This window comes from Sylvia atricapilla, chromosome 9 (genome assembly GCF_009819655.1).
Source record: "Sylvia atricapilla isolate bSylAtr1 chromosome 9, bSylAtr1.pri, whole genome shotgun sequence".
NCBI lineage: Eukaryota > Metazoa > Chordata > Aves > Passeriformes > Sylviidae > Sylvia > Sylvia atricapilla.
The window spans coordinates 22,756,045-22,780,482 of record NC_089148.1 but is presented as its reverse complement, the minus strand read 5'-3'; the positions used below and the strand labels follow the sequence as shown (position 1 = coordinate 22,780,482).

The 24,438-nt window shown below is 35.7% G+C and overlaps 1 protein-coding gene across 1 annotated transcript in view; it reads left to right on the top strand.

Moving 5' to 3' along the window:
* DPYD (dihydropyrimidine dehydrogenase) overlaps nucleotides 1-24,438 on the top strand; it is a 335,518-nt gene that overhangs the window by 24,116 nt on the left and 286,964 nt on the right. The window contains exon 3 of the mRNA XM_066325254.1: nucleotides 22,248-22,330. Coding sequence (XP_066181351.1) covers nucleotides 22,248-22,330 — 83 coding nt within the window. The remainder of the gene's footprint in view (nucleotides 1-22,247; nucleotides 22,331-24,438) is intronic.

Here is a 24,438-nt window from a genome sequence, read left to right as displayed (position 1 = left end):
TCAGTGTGTTATTGTAAGTATTGACTTCCAGTGAGGTGGAAAAAGTTCATATGATTTTTGTGCCTAATCAAGTATTATGCTTATAGAATAATCAAGTTAGCATTTCACGAATAACTGATAGATTGAAGCAGAAATAGTGCAATTTGCAAACAAGTAGATATGAAACCCAGTACACCGAAGGCCTGAAATCAGGAACCTTAATGAATAAATGCCTTTTCAGTGAATAATTTGTCAATTTCCAGACATGTATTGATGAAAGATTCTATATTTATAAATAAAAAATAATCCCAAATATTGTAAAATAGAGAACACTCATTAAAGGAAATCAACTCAATTATATTTATAATCTAAATGTATAGTTTACCTTTGCAAATATTTATTTTTGTCTTCATTGCATATGAATATGCAAGTTTAGCTCTTTTCTGAATGGATATACAATGGCAGATGTCTCTCTAATCGCTGCTCTATTCAAACATTAATTGGTAGAACATATGTAGAATTCTACTAGTCTGAATAGGTATAGGATAGCAGCAGTCTTTTTAATCACATCACTATTCAACCACTAATTGGTGTGATGATTAAGGGACATTAGAGGGAGCACTTTGACATCTGATTCTTTGAACTGATGTCTGCTCGAGCTGTGCTGTATTCATCATGGCCAGACTGATTTCTTAAATAAAACGCTCTGATTCCCAAATGTGGAAAATATTGCGTTAGGATCTATTGAGGTGATTAGGGAATTTGAGAATGATTCTTTTATTTAACTAGTGATTGACTGTATATGCACAAACTATTCATATGAATAATACATGTGTTACTGAATATCAGAAAGAGCTGAGAAGTAACATCAAGAGATTTTCTCTTTTCTCATAGTGTCAATAATTAAATATTAATACACATTTTAAAATGTACCAGTTTAATCATTTAGCAGTCAAATTCCTACTCATGCATTTTTTAGATTAACTAATTACTCTGCATTTTCTCTTATCGATAGCATATGCTGGCATTTATAGCTCTTCCACTGGAATGAAGTGGTTTACATGTTTATATATGATGTTGCTTTTACTTGCTCTAAGAAATTCATATTATGAATTTCCTTGAATTTTTTGTTTTATATTAGTTTCAATATCTTAAGGTGTTTTCATTAGAATATCTCAATAGCTCCTAACTTGCCTGGATGCAACAAATTAGTGTTTTTATGCACATTTTCTGTGTATTAAATTGCAAATACCAGGTGATGGCAAGTTGTGCCAAATGCTTTCTTAGTACTGCACAAAAGGTTCCTTCTCACCCCATGGCTCTTCTGGAGTGCTGTGCAAAACCATCTCTAATGTTTTAACTGCTGCTGTTCAGAATTCTTCAGGTTTGGTGTTCCTCTTATTTGATGTTGGATGATTCCTCTGCTATGGTGCAGCATTCACCATTTAGTGAGCAGCATTTAGTTCCAGCTGTATTTCTGATCTTAACCATTTCAGAACTGAAGTGTTTGTTGCAAATTGTTTAGTTTTGCACATATATGACAAAAAGAAAAATACTTCTCTGCTTAAAGTGCTGAGTTCTAGGTAAGTCTGACTCATTCCCCTTCATTAAACATGAGCAAATCAGAGTAGAGATAGGATCAGAAACCATCTTCACTGTCAGCTTTCAACTTCTGCTTAGTATTATATTTTTTCAGATGTGGATTTCTGTATAATTTCCTGTGGTTACTGGATGGAGATAAACGTGCCTTCTTACACTGTTTTTTTTTTTAAAACAGAAGATATATCAAGACTAGCTTATCTTTCTTCAAATCTTCTATTCACACTGTGTTGGTTTTTTTTTTTTTTGGTGTGGTGGTTTTTTTTTTGTGTGTGGTTTTTTTTTTGTTTGTTTGTTTTTGTTTTGTTTTGTTTTGTTTTTTGTAAGTGTTTATCCACTGTTCTTGGAGAATCCTGTGCCATTGTTAGCCTGTTAATAATTACTCACTTCAGATCTGTTTATAGTATCTAAATCCTGGGTGACACTGGCTCAGTAGAAGCAGAAGGAGCTGGGAGACCAACTTTAGTGTGAAGGAAGCAGGATAGCTTGCTGAATGCTGTATTTTAAGCAGATATGTCAAATATTACCTTGTACTGAAGCGTTCCTTAAAAGACCCTGCTTGTAGTTTGTCTGAAACTTGGCCATCTGGACAAAATTTTTGGGTACTGGTCCATTACTTCTTTTATGCATATCAAAAATGCAGTCATATTTAAAAGAGTTGCTTGATTTAAGTATGAATGAAAAGGGCTGGCAGAAAAAGCATTGTCTTTTAAAAAAATCATCATAGTGTTATATTTAATAAAAAACACTGACATCCTCACGCTTTGAAGCAAGAAGGAGTAATGGACTGGAGATTGCAAAAGTATCTTAATGCAACAGAACTCTCCAGAAGCTTTAAAAGCCTTCTCTTGGTCCATTTCTGTGGCATTTTTATCACAATGTACGATTCTCAGGTGCAGAGCAGGTAACTGCCTCATCACTTACAGTGTTCAGTATTTTTTACTTGCAGTAGTGTTCTGGTTTCAGGAACTCCTACGCTTTTCATGATGAATCTCAGGAATTATTTGAGATTGTCAACATTGTTATAAAACTTTATTGTTTTATAAACTAATACATTGAATGTAGTGTTGAAAATATAGACAGAGATTCCCACTGAGAATCAGTGATCAGAAATAATCTTTTATGAAAATGAGGATTCTTTAGTATGCAGAGATGCTAGGGGCTCCTTGTTGAGGCATATTCCCTCACAGGTCTTTCTGGCTATGTCCCTGTTCCAGCAGTCCCAGCTGTCCTCAGAGAGTTACACCTATGTGTTTTCTGCAGTTATTTTTCTATCCTCAGTCACTCCTGAATCAGCAATTACCTGGAACAATCACTCGGCAGAACTTTTTCTCCTCTGCTGCTGAAAACAGGAATACAAAGTTGCTTAGTTGCTAACTGAACTGGAGGATGTTTTCTTCTGTAAAGCCAAGGATCCTGCCACGTCTGTTCCATTTGAAAATTGTCAAGTTGTAATTCACGTCTTTGTTTTTTTCTTCCCTAGAAAAATAAGCTGAGGTATTGTTTGTTATTCATGAAGCATGTGAGAGGTTTCTTATTAACGTTGCTGAATCAATTACATTAATTAAGAAGCATCCAACTTCCTGTATAGGTGCTTTAAAGGATATGCAGCAGTCAGAAAAGACTGGTAAAGTTTTTTATGTTAATACTGCAACAGATGGAAAAAAATAGCAAGTGTAAAACTGAACCTTTGTGATCAAGGTCACTTAAGGGGAGGATAATAAACTCATTTTTTTGTGTACTAAGACTATGCCATAGTGTTTCCATACAGCAGGTTTAAAATTGGCAATGGCTGTAAATAGAAATTAATCTAATCATAGAATCATAAAAATAAAGGTTTGGGTGGGAGAGTTAAGAGAATTTCTGTATTGAAATCCAGCTGTACCTTGACAGGTATTTGTATAGCCCATTTCTATTGGCACGTGATGTAGGAGACTGCTCATTCATGTTAGTATTTCATCAATGCAACAGTTTTTCCTAAAATATATTGTTTTATTTGTTGAAGATCAAATTATTATCTCCTCCTACTGCTTGATGAACAATTGATGATTGTTGACTTTTTGTATAGTTTCTGTTACAAAATCTTTAATGTATCTCTCTATGTGTCTGTCTGTCTGTGGATGCCCTGTCCCTGAAAGCATTCAAGGCCGGGTTGGGGGTTTTTGGGACTAGGTTATCTTTAAGGTCCCTTCCAATCCAAACCATTCTACGACTCTTATATTAGAAGATTCCTGTTCGATATGCTTCCAGTTCCCTATTTTCCTTCAGATTGTCTTTGCTAGTCATGTTTTTTGAAACTGTTAGTTTTGCTTTTCTTTGGATTTTAATTTCCTACATCTTTTTCTCATAATGATGATGAAAAACTACACAGTGTTTCACCTGGGACCTAGTTAGCACCAATTAGAATGAAATAATTTCTTTGCCTCAGTACTGAAGTATCGGACATGTGCTATTGCTTCTGCAAGAGTGTTAGATTATCTTGTATATGTGGCCCAAATTCTGACTTGTTAGTTTGGTTCAATTTTGAATTTCTCTTCTTGCCTTTTGAAATGTTTAATATCTCTTCCTTCCCTCTTTCCCTTATTCCACCAAACATTATGACAGTAGAAACCATTAGTACATAAATTTTTTCCAATTAACCAAGTCACTGAGGTCTTGGGTGGATTATGAATCATCTTGATTTGGGGTATTTTTTGGTGATAGAAAACAACTTAGGGGTTGTTTTTCAGTTAGTTGCACACTCACTGGATTTTTTTTTAATCTAGTCTACATTTTCAGTTGGCTTATGAAAAGTTGGGGTGAAAAGAAATTATTCTGGATTTGCCACATCTACCCTTCCAATTATTCTTGAATTCATTCATTCTCTGAAAGACAGAAAATAAGATTGATTTAACATTGGTTTTACATGCACATGTTGGTGCTTTTTATATCACAATATAAGTTTTAATATATGTACTCCATTTTCACTGCCTGGGGATATGATTTCTATTTTCACTTTTTTCCCCCCTCTTTCCTCCTAATCCCCTCCTGTAAAGGAAGCATTATGTATGTCTCTTCTGACCTTTTGAAACCACAAGCCTTCTAGTGGGTGCAATTGATAGTGGTCCATGCATTGCTTCAGTTAGTTCCTTGATGACTCAGTGATACATGAGCTGCATCAGTCTGATTAAAAAAAATAAATTGATAAACCTCTTCTTTTCTGTGCTCAGTACCATGTTACTGCTAAATATATATATTTTTTTCAATTGTTGTTGTGGCTATACCGTGCTGTCTTAACAAAGAGAGCAGGGAGGGTTGTTGATTCTGCATCACTTGTTTGCTGTGTTGTACATAATCTGTACTTCTCTTGATTTTCTTCTTGCTTCTCATGTATATAGAAGTTTTCTTACTATCATTTTACAATTTTTTTCTCTTCTGTTTTAACCTAAATTTGCATAACTTTCTGGTTTTATTCCCACACTGTTTATGCAGTTCATTTATACTTAGAAATTTATCTACTCTAGGTATGTGTCATAGTTTCCCTGCTTTTATGATTTTGATTTCCAGGCCGTTGGGAGGAGGCATAATATGATCATAAAGGTGTGCTAAAAACACTCTTTTGGGTGAGTTTTTGTTTTGTTTGTTTCTTGTTTGTTCTGGTTGTTTTTTTTTTTTTGTGTGTGTGTGTGTTTTTGTGTTTTTTTTTTTTTTTCCTTTTTATTTTCTTCACTTAGGAATAGTTCTTTTGAATTTCTGGAGGGTTTGCCCTTTCCCCTGCTTTCCCTTACTGATCAATATAACTCTCAGGAGACATACCAGAAATTATATTTTCCGAAGTTCACCATCCTCATTCTTTTACCTTCACCACTTTCTCTACTTGGAATTGATTGTAATCTATTGCAGAGGCAAGTCATTGATTGGAAGACACTTTGACTTTTTTAATGCAGCCTGTAAGCCACAGATCCTAATAATGGTAGTGTGTAAGTATTCTTTAATGTGATAACTGACAAACTTTGTTAGTAACAGTCACTTCATCAGAAACACTAATATAGAATTTTAAAGACAGTTTCAACTCTTACCAGTTCTGGTATGAATGTGAATGGACTTTTTCCCTAAATTTCGCAAACGGATGAAATCATAGAATAAACACAGAGTATATTTTCATCATTTTATTAAAGTTAATTCAGTATAATTCCATAGGAGATATGCTGAAAATTTTTTCTATACAAAGTCAGAAGTTAAGAAAACTTTAGATCTCTGAACTGAGCTAAACAGTTCAAAGACACTAATTTTGAGAAGATTATTATTAATTGAAATTTACAAAAGTTATTTGGAATTTGAATCCAAACTTGTAATGAATAGTTTCACTCTGAACTGCAAAACAACTTCAGAAACAATATTAAGACTATGAGGATTACCCAGAAGGAGTTGAATAAAATGGGATTGATTGGCAAAGCAGGAAATACAAAGGAAAAAATGAGAACTTTCAAAAGTCAAGTTGAGTCACTCTGGGTGGAAGAAATTAAAACAAATAGTAAAAGGTTATTCAGCCATATAAAACAAATAGTAGAAGATTCTTAAGCTATTTAAACTAAAAGAAAAGAACAAGCAAAGTCAGTGTGAAGATAGGATTAAACATCCTAGGTATTGTCTAAAGTCTTTGTAAATTGTTGTCCTAGTTTCAGTAAAATGGGAATAAAGCAAGAGGTGGCTAAATAGACAGAAAAGTGCAGGAGTGGAAATTACCCAGGCCAGAAGGGAAATTTGGAGTGGTTTATGTTTGGAGTCAAAGGGACAGAACAACGTCCATAAAAGTATCACAGAAAAATTGACATGTGAAATTACAAGCTTTGTAATAGAGCAAGTTCTTGATTAAAGAATAGCCAATGCAGTTTGTGTGTGTTAAAAGATAGAGAATTGATGGGCGATTCTTGCTCTATTGGTCTCATATTGGCAGCATGCAGAACTTTGAAAACAAATTTTGAAGCAGAGATTTATTAAATGCATTAAGGAAAATGGAAGATAGAATAAGGCTTTATTCTTAGGGATAAATTGTAACACACTAACAAGGGTTTTGGATTTTTATTTTTGCCAAGTAATAATAAAGTGTCATCTGCTTAGATTAGAATAGTAGCATGGAAAAGGACTTGGCTAGAGATGAAATGAGAGTGAGAAGTGCTTAAAAAGATCTGCTGGGCTTTTAGCAGAGCTTTTTGAAGGATCAGTCTTCAGATTCATAACATTTAATGTTTTCATTAATGAGCTTGACATAAATATTAGGAGCATGTTACAAGAAAGTCGACAGGCACTGTCAATACAGAAGGAACTAGAACATCATAAAGAACCGTGTGACACTGAAGTTTGGAATAAAAAAGATAAGAATAAATTTAGAAGTGCAGTTAGGAGGGTGTACAGCCAAGGGCTGAGGATGAGAGTGACTAGGAGCCTGATGTCTGGAATTAAGCAAGAAGAGGATCTAGGAATACCAGCTGATCAGAGGGTGATTGTTCTCTGAACTGAGTAAGAAAATCTGAACGTGAACTGAATGTGAAAGCAAGAGGTTAACTGTGGTTTTCCAAGTTCTCCCTTGTAGTCTCCTGTATGCTTTAATGTTTTGGGCTGGGAGGGTCTGAGCATGCTCGGGTATTTTATTCTTTATGCTGACTGTTACCTGTTAAAAGTAAAAATTAATAGTATGTAGAATAAATTGCTTTTAAATCACATCAGATACGTAGTGATGAGTGTCACTGAAATGTTCATGGGGAAAAATGGATCTGCCTTCAAGTAAGAATCTGGTTAGTGGCCAGTAAACAAGGCTGCACACTAAGCCCAAATGTTGAGAGCTCACCTAATCACCTAATGATTAGGTGATCGATCTCTGTTGTGTTTTCTAAGTCATGAAGCACTTCTGTGTAAAACAGCACTGACTGTGTAATTAAAACTGGGTTTACTTCGTGCATATGCAGGAACCAAATAAAGTTTTGAAACTCTTTTTAGGCATTTTAAATTTAAGTGCCTGGCTGTGCAATGCCTGTGTTTGTTTTATGGTCAGTATCATCTATGGGTTCTTCTGTGTTCTCTAGCCAATCCTATGTACCTTACTTCAGCCTTTTTTGGTTATGATTGTAACTTTGGGAATGAGGTTAGTTGTGTACCTGAGTGTTAGTTTCTGTCCTTTGTTTATTTGGGTGGATCGTTTGCAGCCTGACTTTACTAAGTAACAAGTTGTAGCTGATGTAGGTGAATGCTGTTAAATATCTTTTTAATGTATGTGCTCTCTAATCTGCTTTCTTTTCACTTGCTGCTGGTGGAAGTGCTATGCAGACATCAAATTGCTTTAAGGCTGATTTAGCTATATATAAAATTTCCAAGCAAGAATGCTGATTTTTGATGCCCTTCAGAAATACAGTGTTAACATTTTCATCAATTTGTGGGGCTTCATCATAGGTTTATCCTTAGCTAAATTATGTAGTTATCTTTTGGTTTAACATTTTTGTTTTTTGACTCCTCTTCCAAGGCTCCATATATCCTTAAAGTTTTAGTCCTTTGAATAAATATCATTTCACCCACTTTCTTTCTCAGAGATAGTTGCTTGTTGAAGGGAGTCTTTCACTGCTGTGGACCAAAAGAGAAGATAAAAAAAAAAAAAAAAAAAAAAAAAAACAAACAGACTGTTGGTGAAGCTGGCTTAGTATGTTTGAAACTCAGTCCAGCTCATGCTGAATCATCAAAATACTTGGAGAAGTGTGGACTTAATGAGCATTTGGTTCTAACTTTTAAAGACAGAGCCCATAAACTCGCATTTTAATGAGAAGTGTTGGGGGGAGAATTCGCTTTGCTTTCACTTCTGTCTTGTCTGAAGTAATTAGAAGTACTAAATGTTGACAGTCTTTTAATATTGAATCTATAATTTTTGAGACAAACTTCACTTTCTCTATAATTCCACTACATTTTTGACCATGCTAGGACCATTTTCCTACCCTATACAATCTGCAGGTTATCTTTTTTTTAGTGTAAAGGTTTCAGAAGAAGCAAATGAATCTCAGCTAGTAATGCATCCACAGTAACTATTTAAGAGTTGGTTGAATTTAACACATTTTAATTGCATAAGAAATCTTATTTACATTCTGTTTCTCAAAGATTGTAACAGTAGTAGTATTAGTGAACAGCAATAACATAAAAGTTGCACGTGTTTTACAGAGTAGATCAGAGACAAGAGGGCAACGTGCATCAAAGTAGGTTGCCATTTCTTGTGCGGTTGCTGGCGCTTTCTCTGGAGTTTTTCTTTCTCATTTATGTTTTCCTCTGCATTTGTTTGTCAGTGAATAGCCAAACAATGTGCGAAGGATCTTGCATATATTTGTAGCAATAAGTCTGAAAAGCTCTGTTGCCACCAGGGCTCTAGAAAAGCTGTGGAGAGGTACAGGGTGTTGCTAGGCAACACCGCATGGCCACAGATAGTATTTTTCTTTTAATTTATTTATTCTTCAGTTTGAGTGTGTCCTGATTGGAGCCATTTGGGTAATAGTTAAGCAAGCACATAGAAATCAGAGAGCTGCAGGAGTGGAATAAAGGAATGTAATATAAAAATTTAAGAAAGGAAAAGCCATTAAATGACCAAGAGACATCAAATAATTAGTAAGGACTAGGGGAGAGAAAGTAAACAAGCATGAGGAAATAAGAGCAGGAGAGAAAAACCCCAAGTTATTAAAAAAAATAGAAAAGATAGGGCACTATTGAAGAAAAATTAAAAATTGAAAGCTCAAACAGTGTATGCACAAGGGAAACAGAGCAACTGCTGCATAGGAATAAGAATTAAAAATCAGAGATAAAAATTACTTCAAGAAGAAAACGGAGAAATTTGGTAATGATGTAAAAAGAAAGATTTTTTTTTCTTTTTGATTTGCATCATCCTGTTCATTCCTATTACTCTGTTTGCACATAAGCAATAGTAGCAGTGACACTCAGGAGCTGGGGACTGATTAATAAGTCCAATATATTTCCCAGAGAGGAAAAATAATTTAAAGTAAGAGTTTCGATGTTATTTAGAAATTATTCGATCTGTCTGTTTGGAAACAGCATTTTCAAAACTAGGTTATTGAAAAAAGGTGTGTGATTATATTGAGGGTGCTAGGTCAAGCACTGTTTGCACAGTGGGTTGTTCATACTCTCCAAGTTTAACACGATAAGCAGGGGCAGGTCTGTCCTGTGCAGTGTTCAGGGAACTAAAAGGCCTTCACTTGCAATAGTTGGAGCCATTTATAGGCTGGAATAGTGTAGCAATGTGAGGAAAATTCTATGCCAGAGCCAGCCTTGCTGAGAGACCCATTTAATTAGCTCAGGAGCTCTGCTACCTGGTCCTAACGTCTTGAGCCCTGTTTGTGGGACCCAAATTAGACTCCTCTAATGAGTGCTAAGCCAAATTCACATCTAAGAGTCTTGCATTGCAGTTCTCTTCTGGTGTATCTTGGCTCCATATGGCCCTGATTGCTTGGGAATTGCTAAGAAGCTGCTTGGCTGGTGCTTTGGAGCATGTTCGTGTTGTTCACCTCAGCTTGATCATAGCAATTTTCAAGAGCCTGACCAGAAGGAGAATACAGCAGCCTGAGCTGTCTGAAGGCAGGCCAGAATGTTTTGGGAGAAGAAAAACTGATCAGATTGCAACATGAAAACTTCCAAAGAAGTAAAAACCTTACAAAGATGACAGTAAATGAGATACAGAACAAGAAGAGTGCATAGTGCCATAGTGAGGTATTGAGTAGTTAGTGCTCTTCTCACAGTAAATGGAACTGAGACCTGAGGCACTATATTTATCCTGCATGTTGTTCTCAAGCTACATGTGAATAAACAAACAGCATTGCAGCAGCATTCTCTTAATGCTCTTTTGAATGCCTTGCGGAAAGATGTAGCAACATGTAAGCCCTGTTCATTTCTGTGTGTAGGAAGGTTCTTGTTCATGTAATTTCTTACAGAAAATAAATCAATTTTCTTAAATTTCTTTTAGAAAATTCTAAAACTTGTTAAACATGCATGGTATCTTCAAAGAAGATTGCACTTATTTGAGCAGTTTTCCCTAATTTTTGATTATGTCTGTATGTCTGTAAATAGATTGCACAACAGATGGTGATAACTTCATAAGATCTGCAACCATTGTAATAGCCTCATACCACTATTTTCTGAATATTTTTTTGAGAGGAGAAGAATAATTTTAAGTGTTTGTACTCTCCTACTTTGTTATTCCTTTTCCACATCCTCCCCACCAAGACTTGACTTTCCTCCTTCTTAGCAATGAGTGTAAGCTTTTGTTTTGACTAATTTGGCTTGATGCATGTAATTTAAAAATAGGTAGTTGTGTAGACTATTAAACACCTTTGTGAGTCTTTCTGCATTCTTATTCATGCTTTTCGTTTTTTATTTTGCACTTCCATTTGTTTTTCCTGACTTCACGCATATTGCAGAGTCTGAGGTCACTGTCTTACTGTATCTTTTGAAATATGGTTTGAGATACTAGTCATTGCTAAGCATAGTAAGGGATGCATGTAATTATAATAGTCTTTGCACAATTTTTTTTTCTATGTGGTATTTTGAAAGCAGAAAGAAAATTTTAGAAAATTCTAAATCAGAATAGCTGATTTAGCTATTTTAGATGGCAATTAATATAAAATGTGCTTAAATACTTGGCTTTTCTAGACATCTCAGCACAAGGACATGTCTTTGAGTCACAAAGAAAATGGAAATAGAAGGCAAATTACAGTCTATTTTTCTTTCTGAAGATATATGATTTGTCAACTCACGTATATTTTCCTGGTTTGTCTCCTGTCACCTACAGTTACTTCTGAGTTAACATATAGTTAAAAACACGAGCTGAGGTAACATTCTGGTGGGTGTTTGCATATGGTGTCCATAGTTAATGAATGAACTTAAGAATTAATTATTGTTGTTATTTAATGATTATTTAATGATTACTATTTTTATTCTTCAGACTTTGATGAGCTATGATAGTGATGGAAAATCTGAAGTGAAATGCCAGCATGTAATACAGCTGCACCAAGGTCTTGATACAAGGCTTGTGGTTTACTATCTGCAGCCTTTTTCTAATACTTATTTCTTGGAGTTGGATAGACACTTCTCAAGTGAATTGAATATTTCCAATTATTCCTCTGAGGAAATTTAGAATCAGTGTCATATTTTGCTTTTTTTCATTGCTACTTAAGTAGCAATGTGATACTGATGCTAATTTTAGATAACACAGTAAGCCAGAATAGAAGTGTATATACCCTTCTTCAGATAATTCAACTGGTCTGATACCTGGTGATATCTTAGATATCTTATTTTTTGTGGAATAGTTTCAGTCACAGCACTGAAGTATTTCACATGTTGCTGTTTTCTTCTCCTAAGCCAAACAGACAGAGGATGGGATTTTTCCGACTCCTTCTGCCAGACAGTAACATTGGGTCGCTTGGAGCCCAGAAGTCACAAATCCCACAGTGTTCACTGTACATGAGTCTAATCCCTTGGTACAGTTCCTCAGCTGTTGGCATTCAGCTAGCATCTTTTCAGGCTCTTTCCAGGGTAATTAAATACTATTTTATGTAAGTCTTCTAGATGTTAAAGAGAATTTGGAGCACACAATTTAGTAAGTAGTACATGGAAGGCAGCAGTGCACATGTTTCTATAACAATGGAAAGAAATGATCTATGATGTGATCTGTAAGATTAGGAGAGAAGGACCTCAGTATGACCTCACTGTTGTGGTTTACCACCAGCCACGTGCTCATTTCCCCTGCCCTGATGGGATGGGGCAGACAATCAGGTAAAAGTGAGAAAACTTCTGGGTTGAGACACAGACAGTTTAGTAGGTAAAGCAAAAGCTGCACATGCAAGCAAAGCCAGGAATTCATTCCGTACTTCCCATGGCAGGTGTTCAGCCACCTTCAGGAAAGCCAGGCTCCATTGCACATAATGGGTGCTTGGGAAGACAAACACCATCACAGAAGCATTAAAGTTGGAAAGATGATCAACTCCAACCTTCAACTACATACCACCATGCTCACTCAACCATGTAGGAGAGAGTAACCACTCTGAAACTCCCCCCTTCTCTTTCCCCCAGTCATGCTCATGTGCTGAGCATGACTCTATATGGTCTGGGATATCCCTTGGGTCAGTTGGGATCAGCTGTCCTGGCTGTGCCCCCTCCCAAATCCTTTTGCACTCCCAGCCTCTTTGCTTGGGGTCTTGATGCTGTGCAAGTGCTACTCAGCAATAGCTAAAACATCCCTGTGTTATCAACACTGTTTTTAGCACAAATCTGAAGCACAGCCCCAGAGCAGCTGCTATGAAGAAAATTAACTCTACCACTCCCAAACCCAGGGGTTGTTTTGGCAAGATCTTATGCAAACCCATGAGAAATAGCTGAAGCGGATTAGCTTCTGCACAACTGGTTGGGAAAAATTTTATTTACTTTTTTTTTTTAATACTGAGGCAACAGCACAATTAAAGAAAATATTTTGTTGTGGCGTGTCTGAAAAATACTGATGTTGGATGATAAAATGTGCCATGTAAGAGATGAGAGGCGTCATCTTGGGATGAGGAAGCAAGCCTGTTACATATAATTTGCTTTTATTCCACTACTTAAGGCAGGACCATACTGTTTTGGAATGGAGTTTAAGCATTTAATTATAACTTTAATTTTTAAAAAAAACCCTTATATTTGATAATTCTTTAGCTATGCATGGAAAATAAGAGGTATCCTCTAAGTTAGTACTCTCAAACGTGAAGGGTTAATTCCTTAAATTCTTAATCATTTGGGTTCTAAAAGAGCAAGGGCTTTTTGGGTGTTTTTCCTTATGCTCTTTGTTGAAGGTCAAGAACATAATCTGTTCCTTAGGAGTACAGTTCTACCTACATTTTAAAGATTCTTCCTTTTTTCCCAGGTTATGAGCTCTGTAAATGTTAATTCTCAATATGAGTCTGGTCTTTACCTGCATACTCTCATTTTATTTAATCTGAATGAGTCAATGGAATATTTGCCTAAGCAGAGTAAAGAATCCCTAGGGAAAAGCAAGCAGGGTTGAGGTATGTGAAAGTAGTAGGAGGGGAAGGTAATATAGCACTGGGGATTTTTTTTTCTTAGTCATTAGTTATATTTTCACTATCAAGTAGAAATAGTATGTTTAGGAACTCTGTGAAGAGCCTGTGTCTCTTTATTTAAACTTCATTCTCTTAAAGAATTAGACTGTAAATTCATGTTGAGAATACCAGGCTCTCCAAGATGAAAAAGGCAGGACTACAACCACATTAAAAAAGAAACAGTATTTAGATGAAGCTTTGGATATTCATGATGTGTATTGTTCCCTGCTACAGACCCCTGTCCCATAAAGGGCAGCAGTCTTACAAGTGTCCCTTTAGATGCAGAAGACCAGTTGCCAAGTCTTCTCATTCATCTGCTGATTAAGTTTAGCATTTGTTTTTTGAAGAGAAAGGGAAAATGTGAGAGGCAAAGGTTTTAGGGTTTTTTTCCTCCCTGGAAATTTTCTCTGTCTTTTAAGGCTGAGTCACAAGAGGAAGGAGCATTATAAATTGTCCTGTCTAGTTAGTGGCATCACCTGTGTTCTCTGCTCCAGTATTATTTCCAGCTGTGCCTGTGGTTCCTTGCATATCTTGTGTATCTCTTTATTCTTTTGAGTTCCTTTGTGTTGCATGCTTGGTCCTTTCAGATTGTTTTTTCTCACCCTCCCTGTATCACTACTATCTGATGTGTTATCCATTGCCAAAACACGTGGTGTCTGCATCTGCTCTGACAACAGCAGGTTGAATTCTAGCAAGACACCATACCCTTATGTGAACGTGAAGGCTGTGATAGATTTGCCACTTGAAATTTGTGCGTGAAACAGCATGAAAAGGAAGTTAGCAGAATGCCATCTCTGAATTGAACATCTTTCACAGCCCCGGTAAAATTGCAAACTAAAGTGTTAACTATGTTTAACAAGTAATTAACTTCTGTATGATTACCTGTCTTTAGGGATTAAATATTCCATATTTTGAACTGGGAAAAGTTAAAAATCAAAATTGTTTGCTTTCACTTCAGAATTTCCAGTTGCTTTAACTGCAATATTTCTGTAATAATTAGTAACAAAACTCCACACTTGCAGTTTCAGTAAACAGCACGTGCATCAGTATTTCCTGGTATCAATCTTGTATTAGCAGTACATTCCAGTTTGTGGAGAAAATGTGATACTTGTTCTTGAGTTTGCATACGTGCTATTTTTAGTGCCCTTAATTAATATACTGCCAAAAAAACCCTGAGAAAATTAACATAGTTATGCTAATAAGACATTGATTAAAGCATCCCGCAATTCTATTTAATGATTTTTCTATTGATTTCTGTTTGATTGCTAACACTTAGGCTGGTTTTCTGTTGGAATTCTTTTTTTGGATGTACTAATATCTGTATTTTTCTAAGAGCTTGTTTGGACAATGTGGCTGTATCATGTAATGAAAAAAATGCTATAACAAATGGTCATGTATTATGAATGGCATGCAGTCAAATGTTATGTAAATACCTGAAGGCTCAATATACTTTCTGCAGATATTAGGAATATGTATGTATTTTTAAAATATTTTAAAAATATCTGTTTTTCCTTTGTGAACAACTGGTCAGCAGTTTAAAGCTGCTCTTTCACCCTTTTTGGAAAAAGAATCCCTTGAGAATGAGTCACAACAAATAGGAAGAAGGAATTTTGTAAGCAGACATTGCTAAGAGGATAATATGTTACAGATAGGATCAAACAATCCTTTTACATGTTTAATTTTTAAGATTGCTCTTAAGGTAAGACCCTCTGGCAAATGGCATCAGTTTTGTTCAGTTGTTCAGTATGAAGACAGTTTCAGGAGGCTTCCTGCATGGAATACAGCTATTGGCTCTTGAATAATATTAGAATAAATGCAATATATGTAAGTCATTTTACCCTATAGCAGATGGGAGCTTAAGTCATTGAGAGAAGATCAATGGAATCATTTAGCATTTTGTGTTGTTTCAGTGTAGAAAGACAGTCTGTTCCAAATCAAGAGAGGAGTCTGCTAAGAATATTTAGGTTTAACTAAAGTAAAGCACAGTTCACATCAAAAGATGTGCTATTTCAAATTCATAACAATTGACTATTAGTCTGTTTTTAATATTTTTCTTTGGCATGTAATCCTGTTTAATTAGATTCTACTATCTCTGTTGTTTCAAGATTGCATAAACTGGAGTCTTACATACCAGCTGCTAAAGCAGGAGTTACTGTCTAAAAGATATTCACAATGAGTATTTGGAAGGTTTACAATTATACCCTTGCTAATAAATTGTGCTATTTTCCCCAACAGTTTTAAGTGCTAATCTTCAGAAGGCATTTTAAAATTAGCTAAAATTCTGTCAAGAGATTTACAAAAACCGTTAGCATAAAGATAATTATGTCACAGTCCTTGGACTCCATCTCTGATTGTGTGCATAAATCAGAAAATGTCAGCTGTGTTTTCCCTTAATAATTATCCCTGCAGCAATATATTACAGTTTAGATTACTATTATAGTGTTGCTTTAGGTTTATAAAACACAAGTTCATTATTTCTGAAGTTTTCTGCTGATTAAATAGTTTACGTTTCTGGAATAAGGAATTATTTGTGTTAACATTTCATATATAAAAATAAGAAGATCAATATGAAAATCAGCTTTCTACACCTTTACACAGTCCTCTGAAAATAGTCAGCTCTTTTATTACAACTTCATTAAAGGAGATCACTTGTACAGTATGGCCAACATTTTCAAAAGAGCTAGCTGATGCGGTCACCCTTGTAGCGTGTGTGGAACTTGAAGTTTTAAGGACTTTCTGAACCAAAATTTGAGAATCTTCCTGCTGAATCTGTCCTGGATGTAGGTATTTACAGTTTTGGTAATCTGTTGTTGGAACCTACCTCCTTAAACACAATGAGTTAAAATATCACAGGGAGCTAGTAAATCCTTCAGAATTTAGGTCAGGTTGTCTCATTTTAAGGACTCAGAAATCTAGGTACAAATAATACAAATCCAAATTAATAAACTAAACTTTTCTGCATAAACAGTAAGAAAATAACACAACATACTCTAGGAACCTTTCTCATGGATTACAAAGAAGAAAACAGGAAAAATTAATTTGTTTTAGCATTACCAGGAGCAGTAAATTTGAACTGAATAGGTGAGAGCTGTTCTTTCAATTTCTGTACATTCCTTATGCTTAGTACACAGAATGTTTGACATCAAAAATGTGAGATATACTCAAGCTTTCTAAGAAAATTTTCTAAAACCACACAGAAGCAATGAACTTGTAGTACTAACCTTAGAAACCTCTTTCATGGAAGAGAGGTGGTATGTCAAGTAGAGCTTTTAATTTGGCAATGTATCAGCAAGGATAAGAGATCTACTCAACTTCAGTGGTACAGACTGCCTTAGAACAGGTCTTGCACTGTTGTCAGTACAAAAGATTTTTATTTCTCAACTATCTCAAAATGTGTGTAGAGACGTTACTTGTAATTTTGAAAGTCTTCTGTGAAGTATTTCAGGATAGATTTAGAGTAGCGGGATATGGCTCAGTGTGATTTCACTCTTGTTTTGATGCTTGGAAGAGTTATTTGGTCAATAAATATTCCCCACTCAATGGGAGTGGGGTCATATCTAACCCTACTGTATCACAGAATGGGCGAGTTTGAGTTATAGTCTTCTCAAGACAGTCTCTTACTCCTGTGGTGGCAGACCAGAGGCAGCAGTGCTTTTGTGATTTAGGGAGATCCTCAGTGGTGACACCATGCAATAGGCTGCTGTTGGTTTCTGAGCTACTTTTGCAAAGTTCTTCATTTGACTTAGGGGTCCAGATGAAGAATTGCTTTTCCAGTAAGTCAACAAAGAGGACTTTTTCATCCAAGACAAAAATGTATGCAAGAAGGCTAAGCTGATGAATGTTGAGAGGTGGGCTTCAAAAAGTGTGACTTTACTTTTGCCAGAATATCCTAGGTTTTTATATAAAACTGGCGGGTTTTCATTATTTCTGTTCTTACTAGAGCTAGATGGTTACTTGTCCTAGGGTGACTTTATGATGCTTGTATCCCCAATTGTCTGTTGTGTTTATGCTGGATATTAAATTCTGCACCTTTGGGCTTGGTTCTGAGGTGAAGGGGAGAGAAGCAGTGTGGGGTTTGTTTGCAGACACTGCTCTTGCTCCCCCTGTTCCTTCTCATGGGCTGTGCTGTCTGCAGCATGGACAGTGGGGAGAACTTGCCTTGGCTTTCAGGTAGTTTTTAGCTAGCTGAGGCAGAGAAGTACCTTGGACTGTGGCTTTTCTATTTCTTGGAACTGATGGACCCTGCTCTGGACTGAAAACCCAGAAAAACAGTGGGAGTTTATGCCTATGGCCTGCCAGGACCAGGATGTGGCATTTTCCAGAGCAGGAGGGACTGATGTGAGACTGAGCCAGCCAAGCTACACCCAATGACAAGGACTGTCTGAATTTGCCATCTCTTCAGAACAGCAAAAGGTGTTATTGTTTAATATTATTAATTTTTTCTGCTTGTGAATACTTTGGTAAATGAACAGGTTTTTTTCCACTTTTCTCCAAGGAAATCTTTTCCCGAACCAGTTGGGGAGGAGCCGCTTGAATCTGCTTTCTAGAGGGACCCCTTTGGAAGTCTCCTCCCAATTTTGCCCTAAACCAGGATGTTACTTCAACCAGTGTCAGAATACTTTGGACTTGTCACTTGAAATAACTCACAATACCGAATTGTGAGCACATAGTCTTTACCTATCAAGGCTTGCAGTTTATGTTATTAACAAAAAGAAATTGTAGCAGGAAAAAGTAATGTTTTTGTAGTTATGAGAGGAAAAGCTTTTCAACTTGTTCATTAATTTTCCTTCTTCCTCATCTTCATACACTCATTATTCATCTTTCTCATTTCTGGTTATACATTTTACCCGTATACTCTGTGTGATGCCAAAGATAGTTGTGAATATCCTGTCTACATCTCCATTTTTAACTAATTGTCATGAAGCTTAAGATCTCATATGATAAATAAGCCATTTATTTATAGAAAAAATATAAATGCTTGCTTCTTGCTCTTGCTGTTTGGTACACTAAAAGAATTCCAAGTATTTATCCTAGAATCCTATAAGAAGCAGTATTTAGACTTATGTGGCTTTTTTCTGTATAATGGTATTTTGACTGAGGATGACCATGTCCCTAATTGCAACTCTGTACTTATTTTTTTTCTCCCAAACTTCTCAAGGATGATATTTAATCTAGTATCATGCAGAGCTATAGATCTGCCAAAAGAGTTAACATATAGACTGCTATATAATTATTGAATCATAGAATTAAAACTTCTAGACTGTATCTATACTCACAAAAAAAATCACTTGGCGGTGAGCCACCAAAAGCATTGCTTGCATTTTGATTTTTTTTACTTTAGCTGCTCCCCAAAATAAAACACTTTGTACTTGAATTGCTCATTGGACTTAAATCTGCGATGTATTATGGGCCAAAATACACTGTCCTATGCAATGTGCTTTTACATATGAATTATTTGGTAGCATGGATAATAGAATGAGCTCACTTTTTCTACTGATTTAATACCTCAGAATGCAGAACTCACCGTGGTCATGGTCTGCTGAAGTTTCGTCATTTCCCAGACATATTCTTCAGAGTATTCTCATGCTTACAATTTCATTGCCACTGGTAGCCTCTCTCAGAAACTGATATCCTTTCAGATGATCTACAAGTATTGCATGTGAGCTGACGCTCAGACACATGAAGTGCCATCTCTGCACCTGCGCCTATATTTGGTATTTCAGACACCATTTTCTCCTTCCTCTGAGAGGATCAAGCATGCTTGCATAAGTGGAAAAGCAGTGGGCATGATCAGCATTTGCTTACTCTCCTGTTGAGTACAAATGCAGTAACTGATGACATGGTCCTATGAGTTCATTCTCCTTCATGAGTTTGCTTCTGGCTCAGTTTTTAGCTCATTTTCTCCTAATGACTTTATGGTTTGCTCTCCAACTACTGTACCCGTAATAATAACGTACCTTGCAGAAAGCTATTTGACTGGAGGTAGCTGAGAACAATACTCTCCAGAAACAATTCTTAAAAATGGTAGAAGTAAATTCATCTTCTTGCAAAGAGAATTGGTACAGCATCTATTCTTTAAATTTTTTTCCCCTTTTGGTTTTTTTGTTGTTGGTGGTGGTGGTGGTGGTGATCTGGTAATTTTTATATTGGGTGTATAATTGAGATGTAGTATTTGTGTGTGAGGCTAAATGACCACAGCATTTTCTTTAGATGTGAGCCATCTTTGTTGTCCTTCAGCCAATTAACACAATATGGTCTATGTAGACAAATAGCAACTGAACTTATTTCAGCATTTTCTCCATGAACAGGACCGGTATTTTAGCTTGTACAATCTTAAGATGAGTTAATTGTGTTCAATAAAAGTCTGTGTTGTTTGGGTCATCTGCCATTTTTATGTACGTATCACAAGGTCAAGAATGAATTTTGTGATGCTCAGATTTTCTGAACCTGTCATGGGGTGCTGGTGACACAGGATTGTTAAAACATTGGCTCTTGGAGCAGTATTCCAAATTATGTTTCTTCTAGCTTCTATTTTCCTGGGGGATGGAAGGTTTAATTTTGCTTGCACAGGTATTTGCATCTTAGTGTGGATGAATCAAGAATCCTTCATGAATTAGTATTGTTGATTTGGATTTCTTTGATATATTTTAAATGACTAGCCTGCCTGTATGTGCTTGGAGCTGAATGTCAGTGTATACTGATCTGAATAATGGAATACTTCATTGTACAACTTCCATGTTTCTTCTGGAATCTCTTTGACTCTTGGAGTATGATTTTACTATGCAAAAGACTGTAGTATAAACAAACAAACAAATCACTGCAACTGTGGGACAAGACTTACTGTGACATGCAATAGTTTATAGAAAGGAGAGATGTAGCCCTGGTTCCATGCCTGAGGTGTTTTGGTTTTCTTAAATTCTTTTTCCAGAGAATTTTCTGTAAACAGGAGAAGTGTTTTGTAACTGTATCTATGTTATTCATTCCTTTTCCTAGGAGGGACTTCTTCTTGATGTCCCTCTGGTCTGACCAATGTGACTGGCGAGGTTTGCCTTTGATTGGTTTCACCAATCAAATTGATCTGTGTAAGATAGTATAAAAGGGAGACACATCCCAAAAACAGAAGAGTCATTTTCAGGCTTTTGAAGCTTGGAGTCTGTGTCATTGTAGTGTAAAACAGCGTCAGAGAAAAAAATATCAAAAGATCAAAATATGTGTAGCTCTGTTAATTTTTCTGCTCAGAAAGGTATTGTTAAAGCATTAAAACTTTGCATTGAAAGGTCTATAATCTTATCTAAAAATAATGATAGTTTAAATGTTAATTGGACAAGCTTAAATATATTTCTAGGTCATTTACAAGAATCTAATAATTTCCTTTTCAGTAATGCCTTTGTAGCCTCAGATTGAATGTAATTATAAAAGTAAAGAATCAATGCAAATAAGAAAAAACAATAGGTAACTCTTATTGTATTTATTATAACTAGTATTAAGATGTGATCTTAAAAATGAGTTCACGTATTAAATACTATGAAAGCAATATGACCAAATAATAGTGCCCATAATTTCTTAAAAATTATGGCCACTTACAGAGCCTGGCAATCCTGCCTTCGAGATTGTTCTGGTTGTTCTGTTCTTCGAGGACCTGTTCTGCTTGCAACTTGTTTCTTTTACACCCATATGGCAAAATTATGCCTCCCAGAGGTAACTTTTGGTATTGGAGAAAGTTGTTGTGGAGAACGGAGGTAACAACCTAAAAGCCTCCTGTACTGATGATGCCTCAAGAGAATATAAAAATCCTATCTATGGAAGATGCAGGTGATTAGAGACTTCTTGTTCGCTGGTGTTTCAGATTCACTTTGCACAGACACAAATTGCTGCACTTCCCGGCATCTTCTGAATCAATTTTACGGTCTTTGTGGCAGCAGAAGATAAGGATCAGTGCTCTGAAGTAATGGAACCAGTCATACATTTAGTAATAATTTACAGAATATATCAAAGTTTTACTTAATTTATTGTGACAAAATTGTTGGTTTCATGTTACTTTTAGAAATATTGGTGACCTCTAATCTGGAAGAAACATTGTGGTTGAGGGGTCTGTAAACAATTAATCTTTTCAATTTCTGTTGTGTTTTAAAAATTAAATTAAGTAAGAATTAAATATGACTGGCTTGTTCCAACAACACTGCCTGTTTCATTGGGACAAAATTTATAACTTTTATTACAATGCTAAAATGCTCATTTAGGTTTCTGTTCTCCTGTCTGTGTGTTATAGTAGCATTATAGCCTCATATAGAGATAAATGAAAAAAAATTTAAAGAAGAAAAAGTAAAAATTCTATAAATTTCATGATGGAAAATGTGTAAGATGATTTCCATGCCAACCTTATAATAAGATTCATGTTTACTTTAATTCTGAGTTTTCAATGTCTTTTTAATGACTCCCATGTAATTAAAACAGAATGCATAATTTGAGGTAACATAATATAAATCCGTTTTGTTTGCGTGATGCTGAATACTGTTAATACATGTACAAAGAGCCTTACATGGATATGTCCATTTGTTGCAGAACTGTGAGAAACTGGAAAATAATTTTGATGACATCAAGCACACGACTCTTAGTGAACGAGGAGCACTTCGAGAAGCAATGAGGTAAGTCTGGGTCACCATAGCAACAGTCACAGATGTGTTAAAGAAAGAGTCATTCTTCATTATTGGGGGAACAAATGAGTTCATTGCCACCATTCAGCTCTATTCTCTAAGGTATTAATTTGTCAGTGGAGAGGCTTCCCTTGAGGCTGTACTTTGGTTTTGAAGCTGCATAAATGTTAAGCCTGACTGCACAGTAAAAAATGTAAATGTTTAATTTGTTATTTAAAATGCTTAAGGGGTGCCTTGCTTTATATTTATACTAAACTGTGAGTGAATGAAAATATTGTTCATCTAAATTCTGTAAGTGTTATAGCAATTGTACAGTGGTGTTTGAACAAACCTGTATTTGCTTTAAATTGAATTTGTTTTTTTATATGTGTAGTTCCTGTGTACTCTGGTTTTATCACCAAAATTATGTGATTTTGGTTTTGATAATGGAATGTAAAAATCCGTCTGGTCTTTTATGTGTTGTAGATACGTATATTTTGTTTCATATCCTATGATTGCACTTAATACTTATTAGAGGAGGTTAAAATTAGGCAGAAGATAAATTTTCTGCCATTCTTACAGTGCAGAGTATCTGGGTACAGGACTCCAAAGAAACTTGCCAGCTATAGTGCCTGGAAAAGGGAGTGATGACTATGCTGAGAGGTGGTAGAACTGCAGACAGGTTTTCTAAAGTAACTCACCGAATAATCAGGAAGATGTTATTTGTAGTATTATCTGTGAATCAGAAAATTATATAAGCTTCAAATTTAAAGGTTTTGAAATTGCATAGTAATGATGCAAAAACAGTGCTTCTTCTCACTTGCCTGATATCGGAGTAACTTCTTACACTTGAACCAGTGCAGTAAAAAGGAAAAACAACAACAACCCCCCTAAGAATCTACGTGAAAAAATAAATGCACATATTTGCTTTGACTGTGTCCCTTATCCCTTTAAATTTATGGATGTCTGTGAATGACTTGATTTGCATGACTTATGTTCATGATGCTCCTCTCACGTACGTTGACTGTTAGAAAAGGTATTCTGAAGATTTCAACTACCAGTGCTGCAAATAACTGTAAAAATAATGGCATTCACCTTTCCAATAGTGATTTTTGCTTTATGCTTGTATTGCTTCATACGTTTAGGGTTTTCTCCCAGTGTGGTAAGTCACCTGTATACGTAAATCTTGCATGTAGTGTCAGTAAATGGAAAGCGATTTAAAGTAATAATTCGGGGAATTTTTGGTAAATGAAGCTACCTTTAGTATTTCCAACAAATTGGATTTCAAGTTGCTGCTGTCCTGTAATAGTGTTTGGGTTTGTGATGTTTTGCAATGCATGACTCAGCAGGGATAATATTTTAAAAACTTGGGAGCTGACAGCTCTTTGGTGATCAACATTGAATAGCAAGGGGAGCTTTGGCATTTCAAAGGTCATGCTTCTGTTACAAAGCCTGTTTAGAAGATTCTCATGATTCTTTGCTGTGCAAAAGCATTTTACTATCTCATAAATTTGTATCCTGGCTATTCCTGCTAGTGTACAAGCCCTTCTGAGAAATAGTTATTGATTGTGAAGAGTGGCAGATATTGTGCAGTGCTGGAATTCTTTTAATTGCAGTCAGTATTACATGGTTGGTTGTTTCCTTAGTTGCTTTTTTATCTTGAGATAAAGAAAATATCTGCCTTACTAAATTTATGCTGTAGTGTGTTTTTTGTGCCACAAGAAAGGTGCAAAATGTTGATTTAGAGAGGTATATGCATGTAGGTGTAGATATTTTTCTGAATGTGTATAAAAGACACTTGTTATTTTGGATTATACGGTTCTTTCAACTGCTATATAGTCGCCTTATTTACTAGGTGACTGCATTTTTCTGTTTGGATCCCAGTATTATCTGTTCATATGTAATTCAAATGTTACATTTTTATAGATTCAAGTTCACTTTTCCTTTCCATGACAAGAGTGGACATTTGACCAGGCATGGGAGGACATAGATTTGCTGACCTCAGTATTAGGAGGTACCTGCCTGCTTTGGGTAAGGGAAGCTTGTGGAGAGGATTGCACATTAGACAAAAGCACTAAAATCATGTGGATGTGGAAGCAACAGCAACAAAAAAATCCTAG